The sequence below is a fragment of the Oncorhynchus nerka genome, linkage group LG6 (genome assembly GCF_034236695.1).
Source record: "Oncorhynchus nerka isolate Pitt River linkage group LG6, Oner_Uvic_2.0, whole genome shotgun sequence".
NCBI lineage: Eukaryota > Metazoa > Chordata > Actinopteri > Salmoniformes > Salmonidae > Oncorhynchus > Oncorhynchus nerka.
The window spans coordinates 61,991,246-62,010,875 of NC_088401.1; the positions used below are offsets into that span (position 1 = coordinate 61,991,246).

At 41.6% G+C, this 19,630-nt stretch overlaps 1 protein-coding gene across 1 annotated transcript in view; it reads left to right on the top strand.

Annotated features, from left to right (window-relative positions):
* The window catches only part of si:dkey-237h12.3 (teneurin-3), a 172,077-nt gene that overhangs the window by 124,041 nt on the left and 28,406 nt on the right, over positions 1-19,630 (top strand). The window contains exons 17-21 of the mRNA XM_065019761.1: positions 1,930-2,049; positions 3,498-3,759; positions 5,466-5,733; positions 6,371-6,514; positions 18,706-18,955. Of these exons, the coding sequence (XP_064875833.1) occupies positions 1,930-2,049; positions 3,498-3,759; positions 5,466-5,733; positions 6,371-6,514; positions 18,706-18,955 (1,044 nt within the window). The remainder of the gene's footprint in view (positions 1-1,929; positions 2,050-3,497; positions 3,760-5,465; positions 5,734-6,370; positions 6,515-18,705; positions 18,956-19,630) is intronic.

Genomic DNA, 19,630 nt, shown 5'->3' on the forward strand with positions numbered 1-19,630 from the left:
TCTCTAACAGAAAACATTATGCTAATATTATCCATGAAAATGTCAAAATATATTTTCACACTACTTATAATGCCAAACCATTAAAATTGCAATCTACAAATAAATATCATAATTAATTGTGCATTCATTTAATATAATCATATTTTCAAAATAGCCCGTCCACTGCATGTTTACATGTGAATGTTTTTTAACCTAGCTACCATGACAGAGCTAACGTTAGCTATCCTAGCTAGATAACTTAGTCGACATAGCTAATAATAGCTAGCATAACCTATCTATATAATAAATTGTGACATTATAACATCACTAGCTAGTATCTCAAACCTGACTTGAAAAGACGTTTGTGGGGATGATGTGGATTCACTTGATACTTGCAAGCTTCTGGCTGAGTTTTCCACAGCAGTTTTCTCTAAAACTATCACGAGCAAGTAGTTAGTAGAAGAATAAGAGTGAGTGAAGCTGCTATAGCAAGCTGGACAAAACAAGCACAACGCAATTGAGACGTCAACCGATAGGCTCTGCTGCCCGGTCTTTCTTGCCACTTAAAATATTATTTCACTTTGCAGTGTTTTTAATGGAGCTCCAGCCGGGGACAGGCCACCAAAAACGGGGACTGTCCCCGGAAAACGGGGCGGCAGGGTAGCCTAGTGGTTAGAGCGTTGGACTAGTAACCGGAAGGTTGCAAGTTCAAACCCCCGAGCTGACAAGGTACAAATCTGTCGTTCTGCCCCTGAACAGGCAGTTAACCCACTGTTCCCAGGCCGTCATTGAAAATAAGAATTTGTTCTTAACTGACTTGCCTGGTTAAATAAAGGTAAAATAAAATAAAATAAAAAACGTCTGGTCACCCTATCTTAAGAGGTCTTTTCATTTTTACATAAATCCACAAAAAACATCCAAAACAAGTGGGCTAGCCAAATGAAAGCGAACAGTTTTCATTGTGTGGCTGGGTTTCATGTCAATGCTCTCAAAACTCTCCTCTCTCGTATGGCATAAAGAATAATACCTTACATGGTTTGTGTTGAGACCCACAGCCATTTTGGATGTCGCCTTACAATTCTCCCAACTGACTTAAAATGGTGTCTTTGACCAAACCACCGCTAGACATTGACAAAGAGGGCCTGTGGGAATTACTCATTTCTTAGGTTATGCGACTTAATGTTTATTTACGGGTCAGCTCTTGTAGGGTCAGCCAGCCTGTAGAAGATTAATGGCGAGACATGGAGAGAATAGTGAACCTCCATAGCTCCTAAAATGGCCTTATTCCCTTAGACTGCAATGTAAAAAATTAGATGTTGTTATGCTAGGCATGTTGTGGTGAGGAAACAGAGAAGAGAAAGCTGTTGATCATCCCTGACTCATATCCGTAATGACCTGAAGATAAAGACGGCATAACGGGACACGTTGCGCCTCATGGATCTGCCGCCAATGACAAATGCTAATTAAATACCTCAAGAAAATCCACGTTTGACATAGCCGGCCTTGATGAATTGTTGATGAAGAAACATCCCCTATCGTCTTACCCCCTTCAGACGGTTGCCCAACTTAACAAATTACCTCACAATTAGGAATGCGAGAATGCTCGTCGGGTCCAAGAAAGAGCTACGTGGAATATTTGGTATGGGAAATGGGTGCCCCTGTAGAATATCAATGCTGAAAATGTGTACCAGGGAAACTGCTGAAAGTAAGAGGACCTCGATGGCTGTGAAGCCTTTTTGGAATGAGTTATGGGCGGTTAAAAGGTCTAAAGAGAGAACAAGCCATTTCATGAATAACAATCGCTGACACGTGTATGTTTTTACCACTCATTAAATCAGACTGCCGGTACCCTTGCTGAGGGAGGACAGATGTTAGTGGAGATGACTGGTTGTTGACTGCTGGCATTTTGTTTCTTTACTTGACCCTCTTTGTGTTTGTTTACGGGTGCAGCTTGGCATCAATCATCCGGGGTCAGGTGCTGACGGGAGACGGAACACCCCTGATTGGAGTCAATGTGTCCTTCCGGGACTACCCAGAGTACGGTTACACCATCACGCGCCAGGACGGCATGTAAGAGAGCCACACACACACAGAATGAACACGTCCACACACACATTTTCTCCCTCCGAACAAGGTTCAGTGAAGGTCTGGTGATATACTATTCCTGATTCACCAGTGGAGAGATGTCATGGCAGATATCCAAAACAAGCTAGCAAATGGAAACGACAGAGCATTGTGCCCCACAACAATAGCTCATGCAAATGTCACAGTGTTTGGGGCCATTTAGAACAGGGCCATTTAAAATGCATTGAATCAGCCAGGGAAGAATCAATCTGCCAGCAGTGTAGACTACCACAAGATTACTGTCTGACCTTCTTGGGCTATTACCATAGAGTTGTGGTGCATGGTCTCACTCTTAACCAAACAAAGTCATACTGGGTACATAAATATCACAGAAAACATTCAGCTCCACAGGAAGTTTATCTTCATACTATCGGTTGTCTGGGTTTACTGGCATGTGTAGATCTTTTTATTCAAATCATCACCAACATATCTGGGTTATGTTTGTCTGGAATAAAAGGCTTATAATATTTAGTGATGTCTGGGACTAGCGTAGTCACTCTTATGGAGCAGGAACCGCGGAGGTAAGGGCCCCTGATAGCCAAGGATTAGCTGATGTCTCCAGATATTCCACCCTGTAACACCTCTGACATAGCGCATGATAAATGGCAGGGGATAATCGCACTTGGTTAGCCACCGTATCCGCTCAGGGTGTTAAGAGGGAAGAAACGACATCAAAGCTTGGCCCCTTGCAGCTGTGAGCTCCCCACTGCCCAAAGTGGATGGATAGAGGGGGAGAGAAGGGTGGGGGGTCAGTGGAGGAGGAAACGGTTTCAGGTCAGATGCACAGCTGAGGTGCGTGTGTGTGTATATATGTGTGTATATGTGTGTCTGTATTTCTCTCTTTCACTGTGTGCTTGTGTTTTTGTGTGCATTTGCATTTGCATGTGTGTGTGTGTGTGTGTGTGTGTGTGTGTGCGTGTGTGTAGTGTCATCATGCAGATGCTTGACCCCCTGGTTAGTAAAGCTGGCTGAATATATAGAGCAGCACTTCAAAGACTCGCCCTTCATTTCCAATCCAGTAACTGTTGTCTGCACTATGTGTAGTAATTAAAACTGGTCCACCAGAGAAACTTCTCAACAAGTTCACACTTTAAGTGTCTCACTGCATCATGGTTGACTAAACAAACGTAATAAAATAGATTCAGTGGATAATAATAATACGTGAGCCACAAAGGAATAAGACAACGGATAAGAAAAGGTCTTTGTTCCATTGAAAAGATATAATCTGGTTTGTAGCCCAACATTTATGAATATATATTTGAGTTTCCATTGAAATGCTTTTTCTTCCGGAGAGAAGGAAATGTAATATGGCCGGCCTTCAAGGAAATCACACAGGGTAAAAATGTAAATCTATTTTTTTCATCACTTCTCCACATTCATGGGGATGTCTCCAGGTTTGACCTGTTGGCCAATGGCGGTGCCTCGCTGACGCTGAGTTTGGAGCGTGCCCCTTTTCCCACACTGCACCGCACTGTGTGGTTACCCTGGAAGGTGTTCCACGTGATGGACACTGTGGTGATGAAGAGGGAGGACAACGATATCCCCAGCTGTTACCTCAGCGGCCTGCTTAGGCCCAGCCCCCTCATCCTGGCCTCGCCCCTGTCCACTTTCTACAGGAGTTCCCCTGAGGACAGCCCCATCATCCCTGAGACCCAGGTAAGATTAGCCCTGGTTACAGTACCTACTGCCAGGTACCTATGTGCCACAGCACATGGCAGACATGGCAGTGTACAGCTGGGTGCATTAACATGTTTCCCTGCACTGCAGTACAGGTGACAACAATATATATAATTCTACAAACTAGCATTTCACAGTATACTGAAAATTCTGTAGGTTTTCAATACTAGAACATGAAAAACTGTCTGGTACTAGAATTGTTGTTACTTTCGATACTTCTGTCAAATATGTTTCACATCATATACGGATTGAGAGGATCGTGGCTGTCTAGTAATTTGTCTGAACCTTCTCAAGGGGGCAGTAGCTAGCCAGCTGACACAGAGCAAGCCACTTTTGAGAAGCAAATGAGAAGAGAGAGAAAATGCCAAAAGCAAAATACCACCACACCCGCAGCTTGTTGACAAAACTCCCTGCAGAAGCAAACTATGGGAATGCTTTCTTACAGAGCAGATGATGAGGTTATATGAGTTGGTTATTTAAATCAACTGTGTAGTGCTAGGGGCAAAAACAAAAACGTGCACCCGAGGGAGGCCCCAGGACTGATTTAGGAAACACTGATTTAGACTACTTTGGATCTGCCTGGGCTTGCTAACAGTAGCCAGTCAGCAGCCCTGGGCAGAGCATTGCACCATGGAAAGTAAAATGCACTCTGGGAGTAGTAGTATGCTGTGTAAAATCCATTGTATTTCTATGGTGTGTAGACTATAGAGAGATAGTAATGTTTTTTTTGTAGGCACTAACTATGCCAAGATTCATTGGACAAGGCATAAGGAAAATGAATGGTGTTTTTGGATGGGTTTTGGATAAACTCTGAAAATAAGGTCTGTGGTAAACACAGGATAAGGAGGTGTTAACCTCAGACCTTATTTTCTGTGTTTATTCCAAAACCCCTTTTTTCCCCATTCATTTTTCCAATAGGGATGGCTGAAAGAAACCAGATGTAACTTGTTTCCAGGTTTTAGGACTACAAGCTGCCGAGGTCTATTGCAATATAGAAGTTTCAGAAATGACCTTTAAAGGTTTTTTATGTAGTTTTGGAACTAAACTATTAATTTAATGCATTAAATTATTTAGCTGTAATGAATCATAGTTCTAACGAATGTCATTTTACCCAATATTATAGCCATAGATTTCCAAATGAACCCTATATGTATCAAATCACATTTTAAAACAGTTTTGATGTAACTGTAAAATTATTTTGTCTGCTGAGTCTCAAATATGGTTTTGCATGAGGAAAATTGAAGATATTGTTCTGTTATTTAATATGGTGTTTTTTATTTTTCCCAAAAAATGTAATATAGGATAGAATATATTTTAGTTCTGCTACCAGTTATCAGTATATTGTTCAGCAATGTTTTTGCTGTGGTATCTTTTGGTATCGAGTATCGTTTTGGTATTGAGTATTGTTACGGTATCATGTATCGTAATACTAAACCTGGTATCGGTATTGATGTAAAAAATCTGGTATCGTGACAACACGACTACAAACTAGATATAACCGCACCAAAGGTTCCAGACATGCAGTTCATTAAATGTGTTATTGTTAGACGATTGCAAGCCAACTTGGCACTTGGTAAAGTTGAAATCATCCTGTGAGAGAGTTTGTCACATTAACAATGTACCATTGTTGCAGCACAGACATTTGTTCCGTACCTTTTCATAACGAATTCTGCTCAAACTCATAGGTCCTACATGAGGAAGTGGCCATACCTGGAAGTGACCTCAATCTGGTTTACCTGAGCTCCCGCACGTCCGGCTACAAGCCCATCCTCAAGGTCCTCATGACCCAGGAACGACTCCCATTCGGACTCATGAAGGTCCATCTAATGATTGCTGTCATGGGCAGACTGTTCCAGAAATCATTCCCTGCTTTTCCCGACCTCTCGTACACCTTTGTCTGGGACAAGACAGACGCCTACAACCAGAAGGTCTACGGCTTGTCAGAGGCTGTAGGTGAGTTCCCAACGATGATCAAACAGAGCTGTATGGAGATGTTATGTAAACATCGTCTGATCGTGGTGTCAGGTCCTAGTGTAGTCTAGGAGGTTGAACTTTGGATGAACTCCTGGCATTGATATCCTTTGAACTTCCTGATTGTTTTTGCAGTCAGAGGCACCATTGTTTTGTAATATGGTATAACAGCTGGTGTGAAAAATATCAAGGAGAAATCCCAGACGGCTGCATTTCTGAAGGGCACTACTCTGCTGACTTAGTTTTTTTGCATGTGTAATTACTCACCAGTTGAACCATGGGAAAATGATTTATTTTTAACGTCATGCCCACGCTGTTGTATTTTGGTCCATAAATTAATTCATTTTGATAAAAATCACCCACATAATTATTTCAGGTAATATTGTAATTTGACATCCAGATGCACTGTGAGCTAGCAGTATCTCAGACTTTATATGCTTGTAATGCCTATTGGCATACTAGTAAACACTCATCTGAGAGTATACCTCATTCCTAGAGAGAAGATTCTACAATCATTAAGAGATTTTACAAGTTTTCAGGCTTTTTTTTATACAGTACAAGCCTCATCATTTTTTTAACAGATATTGATAGATTCATTATATACCATTGTTGTTTTCAGTGTCTGTGGGATATGAGTATGAATCATGTCTAGATATGATCCTCTGGGAGAAGAGGACGGCCATTTTACAAGGTTATGAACTGGATGCCTCTAACATGGGGGGATGGATGCTGGACAAGCACCATGTATTGGACATTCAAAATGGTAAGACTTTTTTTTACACTGATCAATGACGATGCTGTGTGTGTGTGTGTGTTTGTGAGTGCGTGCGTGCGGTTGTAGGATGGAAGCTTCAGGAGGTCTCTAATCTCAAATACAGCATTAAATACTCAGATGAAGATTAAATATGGTTCATCATACCATTTACAGATAATAGAGGAGAGTTTTGACAGGTCGATCATTCATATTAATGATGGAATAAATCAGATACAATGACCCGGGGTGCAGAGCTCCCATCCTACTCAGCGATTCCACCCTACTCGGCTGTTTTGCAACAAGATGGCATTTGCGGGCCAAGAGGGGATACATTTATCTGTAAAGAAGTTACTGAAACCTATACTGTAGTTCTTAGCTTTTTATCATCCACACTACTCTTTTGAATGAGCGTAAGAATAAAACTCCAAACAGACAAAAAAAACATACTGCATGATCAGGGCCCTGTTGCATAAAACATCTTAAGTAAATTTTCCCCTTATCTTTTCCCTTAACTTGAAGTCAGTTCCACTAAACATTTCAAGCGAATACCACCCTTAAATTAAGTGAAAAGTTTAAGGGTACCCATGAGGTCCCTTAAGTGCTTCGTTAATATGGATATGAATGTAAAAAGCATTTGTAAAGGTGAATGTTACTTTCCTCTGCCCTAGTTTCAAAAGTAAAACATCCACCAGCTAGCTAGCTAGGTAGCTAAACAATGGAAGGTGCACAATCCACGTCTACAAAACTAGCTGGCTAACTAGCTACTTACTCTGCAAGGTAGCTTGACGTACTAGAATGTAATAGAAACAAGTTGAAAAAAAAGTAACTAAAATTAATGTTTTATTATCTCTGAATCAATTTGTTTCTCCTGTCTTGAATGTAGAAGTTCTATTTTGGGATCTCCCAAAATAAATGGGATCTCTTTGAGGAGACCTTCTGTCAGTGAATCAGGTTGTCTCCATGGTAACCAGATACTCTTTTGCCATAGGCTACATGACCATAAAACCCATAAAAAATTATGCCCTTACCTAAGGAAATGTTTGAGATGCTCTATGCAACACCCTTAAACAATTCCCTTAGTTAAGGGAACATTATTCATTAAGGTAAACCCTTAAGAGAAACACTTAAGATGTTTTATGCTACTGGGCCCAGGGCTTTAAAGTGTGACGACTTTGGTCGCATATGCTCCAAAATATTTTGCTGTGCGAACCTGACATTTTATTTTGGGAGCACCGTGGACCTAGAAAAATTATAACTCCGATAATCATTGTTGTAATGATTGAGCTTGAGCCATAGAGAAACAAGTGAGTGCAGATTCTTTACTGTCATGGTTATACCATTACTACAGCGAAAACTGACAGCCCAACAGTTCAAAAGATATGACCCATATTACCAGTGCAAATTTTTATTTATTCCTGTCTTGAATTGGCTATACATTCATAAACAATTTTGCGGGCTGTTCCAAAACCACTCTCGGGCATTTTCTTTACACCTTGGTCAGTCATGTAATCTCATTAGCTATCTACCACACTGCACTCAACCCTGCACTTTAGAAACTACTGTCCTATGTACATAGTCATTGAACACTGGTCACTTTAAAAATTTTACATACTGTTTTAACCACTTCATATGTATATACTGTATTCTAGTCAAGGCTCATCCTAAATCAAATCAAATCAAATTTTATTTGTCACATACACATGGTTAGCAGATGTTAATGCGAGTGTAGCGAAATGCTTGTGCTTCTAGTTCCGACAATGCAGTAATAACCAACAAGTAATCTAACTAACAATTCCAAAACTACTGTCTTATACACAGTGTAAGGGGATAAAGAATATGTACATAAGGATATATGAATGAGTGATGGTACAGGGCAGCATACAGTAGATGGTATCGAGTACAGTATATACATATGAGATGAGTATGTAAACAAAGTAAACAAAGTGGCATAGTTAAAGTGGCTAGTGATACATGTATTACATAAGGATGCAGTCGATGATATAGAGTACAGTATATACGTATGCATATGAGATTAATAATGTAGGGTAAGTAACATTATATAAGGTAGCATTGTTTAAAGTGGCTAGTGATATATTTACATCATTTCCCATCAATTCCCATTATTAAAGTGGCTGGAGTTGAGTCAGTGTCAATGTCAGTGTGTTGGCAGCAGCCACTCAATGTTAGTGGTGGCTGTTTAACAGTCTGATGGCCTTGAGATAGAAGCTGTTTTTCAGTCTCTCGGTCCCAGCTTTGATGCACCTGTACTGACCTCGCCTTCTGGATGATAGCGGGGTGAACAGGCAGTGGCTCGGGTGGTTGATGTCCTTGATGATCTTTATGGCCTTCCTGTAACATCGGGTGGTGTAGGTGTCCTGGAGGGCAGGTAGTTTGCCCCGGTGATGCGTTGTGCAGACCTCACTACCCTCTCGAGAGCCTTACGGTTGAGGGCGGAGCAGTTGCCGTACCAGGCGGTGATACAGCCCGCCAGGATGCTCTCGATTGTGCATCTGTAGAAGTTTGTGAGTGCTTTTGGTGACAAGCCGAATTTCTTCAGCCTCCTGAGGTTGAAGAGGCGCTGCTGCGCCTTCTTCACGATGCTGTCTGTGTGAGTGGACCAATTCAGTTTGTCTGTGATGTGTATGCCGAGGAACTTAAAACTTGCTACCCTCTCCACTACTGTTCCATCGATGTGGATAGGGGGTGTTCCCTCTGCTGTTTCCTGAAGTCCACAATCATCTCCTTAGTTTTGTTGACGTTGAGTGTGAGGTTATTTTCCTGACACCACACTCCGAGGGCCCTCACCTCCTCCCTGTAGGCCGTCTCGTCGTTGTTGGTAATCAAGCCTACCACTGTTGTGTCGTCCGCAAACTTGATGATTGAGTTGGAGGCGTGCGTGGCCACGCAGTCGTGGGTGAACAGGGAGTACAGGAGAGGGCTCAGAACGCACCCTTGTGGGGCCCCCGTGTTGAGGATCAGCGGGGAGGAGATGTTGTTGCCTACCCTCACCACCTGGGGGCGGCCCGTCAGGAAGTCCAGTACCCAGTTGCACAGGGCGGGGTCGAGACCCAGGGACTCGAGCTTGATGACGAGCTTGGAGGGTACTATGGTGTTGAATGCCGAGCTGTAGTCGATGAACAGCATTCTCACATAGGTATTCCTCTTGTCCAGATGGGTTAGGGCAGTGTGCAGTGTGGTTGAGATTGCATCGTCTGTGGACCTATTTGGGCGGTAAGCAAATTGGAGTGGGTCTAGGGTGTCAGGTAGGGTGGAGGTGATATGGTCCTTGACTAGTCTCTCAAAGCACTTCATGATGATGGAAGTGAGTGCTACGGGGCGGTAGTCGTTTAGCTCAGTTACCTTAGCTTTCTTGGGAACAGGAACAATGGTGGCCCTCTTGAAGCATGTGGGAACAGCAGACTGGTATAGGGATTGATTGAATATGTCCGTAAACACACCGGCCAGCTGGTCTGCGCATGCTCTGAGGGCGCGGCTGGGGATGCCGTCTGGGCCTGCAGCCCTGCAGCGAGGGTTCAAGCCGAGGTGAGTAAGACATTTAAATGTCTTACCCTCGCAGGAGGGTTAACACTTTAAATGTCTTACTCTCTTACTCGGCTGCAGTGAAGGAGAGACCGCATGTTTTCGTTGCAGGCCGTGTCAGTGGCACTGTATTGTCCTCAAAGCGGGCAAAAAATTTATTTAGTGTGCCTGGGAGCAAGACATCCTGGTCCGTGACTAGTGCTGTATGCACCATTTCTATTCATATAATATCCATAATGTCTATACACCATTATATACATACAGTGCCTTCAGAAAGTATTCACACCCCGTGTTGGTGGAATGATGTTTTTCTAACTTTTACAAATGAATTAAAAATGAAAAGCTGAAATGTCTTGAGTAAAAGAATATTCAATCCCTTTGTTATGAAAAGCCTAGATATGTTCAGGATAAAAAAATTGCTTAACAAGTCGCATAATAAGTTGCATGGACTCACTCTGTGTGCAATAGTAGTGTTTACCATGATTTTTGAATGACTACCTCATATCTGTACCCCACACATGCAATCATCTGTAAGGTCCCTCAGTCAAGCAGTGAATTTCAAAATGTCTAATTCAACCACAAAGACCCGGGTGGTTTTCCAATGCCTCAAAGAAGGGCGCCTTTTGGTATATGTGTAAAAAAAACAACAAAAAAAACAGACAAGTTCTTCGGCTTGCAAGCTGCCCCCTTTTTCCTTCAAACATAACGATGGTCATTATGACAAAACAGTTCTATTTTTGTTTCATCAGACCAGAGGAGATTTATCCACAAAGTACAATCTTTGGCCCATGTGCAGCTGCAAACCGTAGTCTGGCTTTTTTATGGCGGTTATGGAGCAGTAGCTTCTTCCTTGCTGAGCGGCCTTTCAGGTTATGTTGATATTGGACTTGTTTTACTGCGGATATAGATCATGTTGTACCTGTTTCCTACAGCATCTTCACAGGGTCCTTTCCTGTTGTTCTGGGATTGAATTGCACTTTTCGCACCAAAGTACGTTCATCTCTAGGAGACAGAATGTGTCTCCTTCCTCAGCGTTATGACGGCTGCGTGGTCCCATGGTGTTTGTACTTGCGTACTATTGTTTGTACAGACGAACATGGTACCTTCAGGCATTTGAAAATTGCTCACGAGGATGAACCAGAATTTTATTTCTGATGTCTTGGCTGATTTCTTTAGATTTTCCCATGATGTCAAGTTCAGAGGCACTGAGTTTGAAGGTAGGCCTTGAAATACATCCACACGTACACCTCCAATTGACTCAAATGATGTCAATTAGCCTAGCAGAAGCTTCTAAAGCCATGACATCATTTTTGGGAATTTTCCAAGCTGTTTAAAGACACAGTCAACTTAGTGTATGTAAACTTCTGACCCACTGGAATTGTGATACAGTGAATTATAAGTGAAATTTTCTGTCTGTAAACAATTGTTGGAAAAATTACTTGTGTCATGCACAATGTAGATGTCCTAACCGACATGCCAAAACTATAGTTTGTTAACAAGAAATGTGTGGAGTGGTTGAAAATGAGTTTTAATGACTCCAACCTAAGTGTATGTAAACTTCCAACTACAAGTGTAAATATATATATATTTTTTCATTTTGCAGACACTCTTATCCAGAGAGACTTACAGTAGTCTGTGGGTAGCCCTTGGGTATCAAACACACAACCGTGGTGTTGCAAGCACCATGCTCTACCAGCTGAGCTACATGGGTATCAATGTGCAAACATCTGCTCAATATGCAGTAGTTCTGGTAGCAAAAAACCCTCAGCTATTATACAAAACTGGGTTCCCTTAATAGATTATTGCTCACAGAATTCTTCAGGAAATGTTTTATAGAACTAGTGTACAGAAGTCAATCTGCGTCTTTTGTGTTTACCCCAAGATGCTATGTGTTTTCCTGGATGTTTGTTAAACATAAAAAATAACTGATAGTAAGCTGAACCAAATCTGTCAAAAACATCTAGCACACAAAGTTTTCCAAAGAGCGTTGAAAAAGAACATTGAGAACTGTTCCAGCTTGACTGCTGCCAGAGCATTGTGTTTCATCCCACCTGTCTCAGGGTAAAGCTAGCTCGTCTCAAAGCCTTCACACAGCAGCGCCAGCGCACAGTGGGGGGGATCGCTGTCTCTAGATGTGAAGCTTCATGATCAACAGATGTGTAGATGCGATATGCATTTCATCTTCGGCATATGATATGCAAATACTTATTGTGTCCTGCATTAGATTGGGGATCAATGTGCATTTGTCTGGATGTATTATGTTTATTAGGGATGAGGTAGCATTGTTTTGGCAGATTTGTGTAGTTTGATATTGATTACATGAATGACTGAAATGAAGGACACATGCAGATACAGATGGTGTCTTACTTGTCTTTACTATCAGGACTCCAAAGAGGGTTCAGTTTCCTTTTCTTTCTTTCTAACCCTTCAAATCCGTTAAGAAATTTGCTTTATTTGTTATATACAGTTTAAAATATTACATGACATTACATAACAATTTAGCCAATACATTTAGTGTGTTCCCTCAAGCCACTACTCCACTATCACATATTTACAATACAACATCCATGTGTACGCGTGTGCAGAATGCGTGTCTTATCATGTGTATGTGTCTATGCCTATGTGTGTTTCTTCACAGTTCCCGCTGTTCCATAAGATGTATTTTTATCTGTTTTTAAAATCTGATTCTACTGCTTGTATCAGTTACCTGATGTGGAGTAGAGCTCAATGTAGCCATGGCTCTATGTAGTACTCTGCAGCTCCCATAGTCTGTTCTTGGGGCTTGTGAAGAGACCTTTGGTGGGATGTCTTGTGGGGTATACATGGGTGTCCGAACTGTGTGCTAGTAGTTTAAACAGACACCTCGGTCCATTCAGCATGTCAACACTTCTTACAAAAACAAGTAGTGATGAACTCAATCTCTCCTCCACTTTGAGCAATGAGATATTTACATGCATATTATTAATGTTAGCTCTCCATGTACATTGAAGGGCCAGCGGTGCTGCCCTGTTCTGAGCCAATTGTAATTTTCCGAGGTCCCTCTTTGTGGCACCTGACCACACGACTGAACAGTCCAGTTGATACAAAACTATAGCCTGTACGTATGTAGTGTTGTTAAAAAGGCAGAGCAGCGCTTTATTATGGACAGACTTCCCCCCATATTAGCTGCTGTTGTATCACTATGTTTTGACCATGACAGTTTACAATCCAGGGTTACTCCAAGCAGTTTAGTCACCTCAACTTGCTCAATTTACACATTATTTATTACAAGATTTAGTTGAGGTTTAGGGTTTAGTGAATGATTTGTCTCAACTATTTAGGACTACATTTTTCCTTGCCACCCATTCTGAAACTAACTGCAGCTCTTTGTTAATTGTTGATTTCACTTGCTATAGTAACTGACATGTATAGTGTTGAGTCATCCGCATACATAGACACACTGGCTTTAGTCAAGGCCAGTGGCATGTCATTAGTAAAAAAATTTTTTTTTTAAATTCAAGTAAGGGGGCCTAGACAGCTGCCCTAGGGAATTCCTGATTCTACCTGGATTAAGTTGGAGAAGCGTCCACTAAAGAACACGGATGTGTTCTGTTAGACAGGTAAGTCTTTATCCATAATATAGCATGATATAGCATCAGCAGACTGTGATCGAAAATGTCAAAAGTCACACTGATGTCTAACAAAACAGATCCCACAATGTTTTTATCATAAATTTCTCTCAGCCAATCATCAGTCATTTGTGTAAGTGCCATGCTTGTTGTCCTTTCCTATAAACATGCTGAAAGTTTGTTGTCAATTTGTTTACAGTAAAATAGCATTGTATTTGGTCATTTTTTTCAAAAGTTTACTAAGGGTTGGTAACAGGCTGATTGGTCGGCTATTTGAGCCAGTAAAGCCAGGGGGCTTTACTATTCTTGGGTAGCAGAATTAGTTTTGCTTCCCTCCAGGCCTGAGGGCACACACATTCTAGTAGGCTTAGATTGAAGGTATAACAAATAGGAGTGGCAATATCATCCGCTATTAGCCTCAGTAATTTTCCACCCAAGTTGTCAGACCCTGGTGGCTTGCCATTGTTGGTTGTTCACTTCTTTCACACTCACTTCACGGATTTCAGAGTTAGAATGCTTGTCTTTCATAACTTGATAAGTTATACTTGTATGTGTGGTGTCAGCGTTTGTTGCTCTCATGCCTAAATTTGCTAATCTTCCCAATGAAAAAAAAATCATTAAAGTAGTTTGTGATGAATGAGCCATCTGATTCAATGAATGATGAAGCTTAGTTTGCCTTTTTGCCCAAAATGTAATTCTTTATGTAATTGATCTATGTTCCATAGTGTAGTTTCTTCTTCTTTTTATTCAGTTTAGTCACATGATTTCTCAATTTGCAGTACGTTTGTGAATCTGTTGTGCAGCCAGACTTATTTTCCATTCTTTTTGCCTCATCCTTCTCAACCATACACTTTTTCAAATCTTCATCAATTCACAATGATTTAAAAGTTTTTACAGAAAGTTTCTTAATGAGTGCATGCTTATTAGTAACTGGAATAAGCAATTTCATAAATGTGTCATGTGCAGTGTTTGGTTGCAGGTTGAGGCCCTTAACAAATTCAGTCTGATAAATAAATATCACAACTGTATTTTCACAACTAGCAATGTATTACCTCCCTAATGCTGTACATTTCATATTCTTTGATAAAACATGCAAGTGGTGCTCCGCTATAATCACACTCCTGACGAAGCTACATTGTATGGTATCAGTCATTCTCCTGGTGACTCCAGATGTAGCTATATAGTATCAGTCCTTCTCCTCCTGGTGACTCCAGACGTAGCTATATAGTATCAGTCCTTCTCCTCCTGGTGACTCCAGACATAGCTATATAGTATCAGTTCTTCTCTTTCCTGGTGACTCCAGACATAGCTATATAGTATCAGTCCTTCTCCTCCTGGAGACTCCAGACATAGCTATATAGTATCAGTTCATCTCTTTCCTGGTGACTCTAAACATAGCTATATAGTATCAGTTCTTCTCCTCCTGGTGACTCCAGACAAAGCTATATAGTATCAGTTCTTCTCCTCCTGGTGACTCCAGACAAAGCTATATAGTATCAGTTCTTCTCCTCCTGGTGACTCCAGACAAAGCTATATAGTATCAGTCCTTCTCCTCCTGGTGACTCCAGACAAAGCTATATAGTATCAGTTCTTCTCCTCCTGGTGACTCCAGACATAGCTATATAGTATCAGTCCTTCTCCTCCTGGTGACTCCAGACAAAGCTATATAGTATCAGTCCTTCTCCTCCTGGTGACTCCAGACATAGCTATATAGTATCAGCCCTTCTCCTCCTGGTGACTCCAGAAATAGCTACAGTTGATGTCGGAAGTTTATATACACTTAGGTTGGAGTCATTAACTTGTTTTTCAACCACTCCACAAATGTATTGTTAACAAACTATAGTTTTGGCAAGTCGGTTAAGACATCTACTTTGTGCATGACACAAGTAATTGTTCCAACAATTATTTACAGACAGATTATATCACTTATAATTCACTGTATAACAATTCCAGTAGGTCAGAAGTTTACATGCACTAAGTTGACTGTGCCTTTAAACAGCTTGGACATTTTTTAAAAATGATGTCATGGCTTTAGAAGCTTCTGCTAGGCAAATTGACATAATTTGAGTCAATTGGAGGTGTACCTGTGGATGTATTTCAAGGCCTACCTTCAAACTCAGTGCCTCTTTGCTTGACATCATGGGAAAATCTAAAGAAATCAGCCAAGACCCCCGAAAACAATTGTAGACCTCCACAAGTCTGGGTCATCCTTGGGAGCAATTTCCAAACACCTGAAGGTACCACGTTCATCTGTACAAACAATAGTACGCAGCCGTCATACCGCTCATGAAGGAGACGCTTTCTGTCTCCTAGAGATGAACGTACTTTGGTGCAAAAAGTGCAATTCAATCCCAGAACAACAGCAAAAGACATTATGAAGATGCTGGAGGAAACGGGTACAAAAGTATATTTATCCACAGTAAAACGAGTCCTATATCGACATAACCAGCAAGGAAGAAGCCACTGCTCCAAAACTGCCATAAAAAAGCCAGACTACGGTTTGCAGCTGCACATGGGGACAAAGATTGTACTTTTTGAAGAAATGTCCTCTGGTCTGCTGAAACAAAAATATAACTGTTTGGCCATAATGACCATCCTTATGTTTGGAGGAAAAAGGGGGAGGCTTGCAAGCTGAAGAACTCCATCCCAACCGTGACGCAAGTGGGTGGCAGCATCATGTTGTGGGGGTGCTTTGCTGCAGGAGGGACTGGTGCACTTCACAAAATCGTTGGTACCATGAGGCAGGAAAATTATATGGATATATTGAAGCAACATCTCAAGACATCAGTCAGGAAGTTAAAGCTTGGTCGCAAATGGGTCTTCCAAATGGACAATGACCCCAAGCATACTTCCAAAGTTGTGGCAAAATGGCTTCAACAAACTCAAGGTATTGGAGTGGCCATCACAAAGCCCTGACCTCAAACCTATAGAACATTTGTCGACAGAACTAAAATAATGTGTGCGAGCAAGGAGGCCTAACTGGTGATCCTAACTGACCTAAGACAGGGAACTTTTACTCTGATTAAATGTCAGGAATTGTGAAAAACTGAGTTTAAATGTGTTTGGCTAAGGTGTATGTAAACTTCCGACTTAAATTGTATGTGGTATGAATCCTTCTCCTCCTGGTGTATCCAGACATAGCTATATAGTATCAGTTCTTCTCTTTCCTTGTGACTCCAGACATAGGTATATAGTATCAGTTATTCTCTTTCCTGGTGACTCTAAACATAGCTATATAGTATCAGTCCTTCTCCTCCTGGTGACTGTCTCCATTTTCCCCTTGCCTTCCCTGTCTGAGGAGTCTACTGTGATCTAGTTAAGAGTGTTCCTCTCCTCCTCTGGCGAGGACTCTTAAGTCTTTCTCTCGCTCTTCTCTGGGGCCTGTCTAACTAGATAAGGCCTGTGCTGTAGCTATGCTCCCTCTACACCTCTTCCCCCCTTCTCCCTCCCTCCTTCCCTCCATCTCTGTTGCAAAGTGGCTATATGCCCTCTGTTAAAGCAAGGCTGTTGAGCCCTACAAACATGTTCAGATGTTCAGTGGCCTTAGCCTGGGTACAGTGACATATTGTAGCTCTGTCAGACAGATTATGTCAGAGAGAGAGGGACTGTAAAGTGGGTGGGACCGTTAATGTGTGTGCTAGATAGAAGGTGGGTAAAATGTATGTGCGTATTTTATTAATTACATTAGACTTTCTAATGGCTGTATGGGAAGACATATCTGTGATTGAAGTGACTGTGATATCTGGTTGTCCTACCTAGCTATCTTTAGATGAATACAGTCACTTGGTTGCTCTGGATAAGGGCGTCTGCTAAATTACTCAAATGTAAACATGTAAGTGTAAATGTAGGGTACTGGGGGTAGGCTGCCAAATTTACCTCATCATTAAATCAATATTTTTAGAAAATATTTAATCTGACTTTTTAGTAAGGTGTAATGCTTCAAGCTTTTTATGCTGTACTCTATATTGGATATGTAAAAAAGGTACTCTTTATTGGGACTTGTAATTAGGGTAAATTCGGCATTATGATAGTGAAGGTAATGTGTGACATCTTGTGCTGGTTATTCCATAATTACTTGGTTATTACTTTGCAATAGGGCTATCGGGAATACTTGCTTTCGAGTCAGTCCTCGTTCAACGTTAGATCACTCACATAGGATGTAGCTGAGCAGACAGATGGATCGCAGTGCAATTAAATCCCCAAGGTCATCCGTTTGATGGCGTCACACACAATGCCGTCCCTCGTACCCATTAATCTTTGTTAGCCGCACATTTGTAATGCTCTCTGTTACAAAGAAACAGAGCAGTGGGATTGTCTTGCCAGCGGTCTCCCTAGAGAAAGTCTTCATTTCAGTTCCCCCCCCTTTTAATTAATCAATGAAAGGGACTAATCGGAGAGGGACAAACATACATTGAGATGTGCGGGGGTAGTGTCAAGGGAACCAGCGGTGCTACACCGGGCGTTCAGTGCTGCCATCGATCTGGTAATGAGGAGAGAGAGTGTCGGAATTCAAACGCGTTGCCAGGGTGTGAATAATTAAGTGCTCCCAGAATGCAATTCACCACTTTGATGTTTTTTCTTCTTTTTTTCTTTTGAAGTCTACTCCACCATATCCCTCCCCCCGAAAAAAAAAAAGTTATATTTTCCCCTCGATCAAATATTTATCTGTAATGACTGATGAAGTTCATTTGAAGTTCCTTTACTTTTGCAAGGTATATTGTCTGCTGCGTTTGTCTAACCCTCCTCGCCATGACGTGGAGTACTGGGAGGAAATGGAAAAGGGTCCTGGCGAGATTGAAAGAACATCATGTTTTATAAAGAGGTTACCATTAATTGATGAGTTTACGAATCCCACTAAACAGGTTCCTTACAAAAATTATATCACAATTCATGAGACATCGAAATATGCACATAGGTAGTCACTCTACCTATGTAAAGTTGTAAACAGCATATAACAAATTATTATAACAATTATTATAATTAGCACAGCTCAAAGTCATCATTCTCATCAATTACATAGAAACTACTCTCCATATTTTTCCTGTTTTTCAGGCATCCTCTACAAAGGCAGCGGTGAGAACCAGTTCATCTCGCTGCAGCCTCCCGTCATCTCTACAGTGATGGGGAACGGTCGGCGCCGCAGCATCTCGTGCCCCAGCTGCAACGGGCAGGCCCTGGGCAACAAGTTGCTGGCGCCAGTGGCCCTGGCGTGGGGCATCGACGGCAGCCTCTACGTGGGCGATTTCAACTACATCAGACGCATCTACCCATCGGGCAACGTCACCAGCGTCATGGAGCTCAGGCTAGTTCAGGTTCTGCATGGAATCATAATGGTGGTGCACGGTTGTTTTGTGCTGGCCCTTTGTCCCTTTAGCTCAGATATTGAGGCTTTGCATGGCTCTGTAATAGTGCACAACCTCTGACCTATTGGTTCAGACCTTTTGACCCTCGAATTAGAGATTGATTCTTTATTTCTTCTAAGGTAATAGTGCAAGGAGGTGGTGTTTAAGACAAAATGGGTTGCATGGATGTGAAACTCACCCATAGCATGTTGGCTGGAGTACATACAAAGCAGCATGCTGCTCACAGAGTGACAGACTAGTCTCTGTTGGCAAAGATGGTTGAGCAGCATGTGTTGTTGTGTAGAAGGTTGAGTTCAATCCCCACTGGAGGCAGATCAAAATGGTTAAATGTTGCATGATCTTGAAAGGGTGGACATCTGACATCTGTACAGTGGCTTGCGAAAGTATTCACCCCTCCCCCCTTGGCATTTTTCCTATTTTGTTGCCTTACATCCTTGAATTAAAATGGCTTTTTTGTGGGTTTGTATCATTTGATTAACACAACATGCCTACAACTTTGAAGATGCAAAATATTTTTTATTTTAAACAAGCAAGAAATAAGACAAGAAAACTCCAAACTTGAGCGTTCATAACTATTCAACCACCCAAAGTCAATACTTTGTAGACACCTTTTG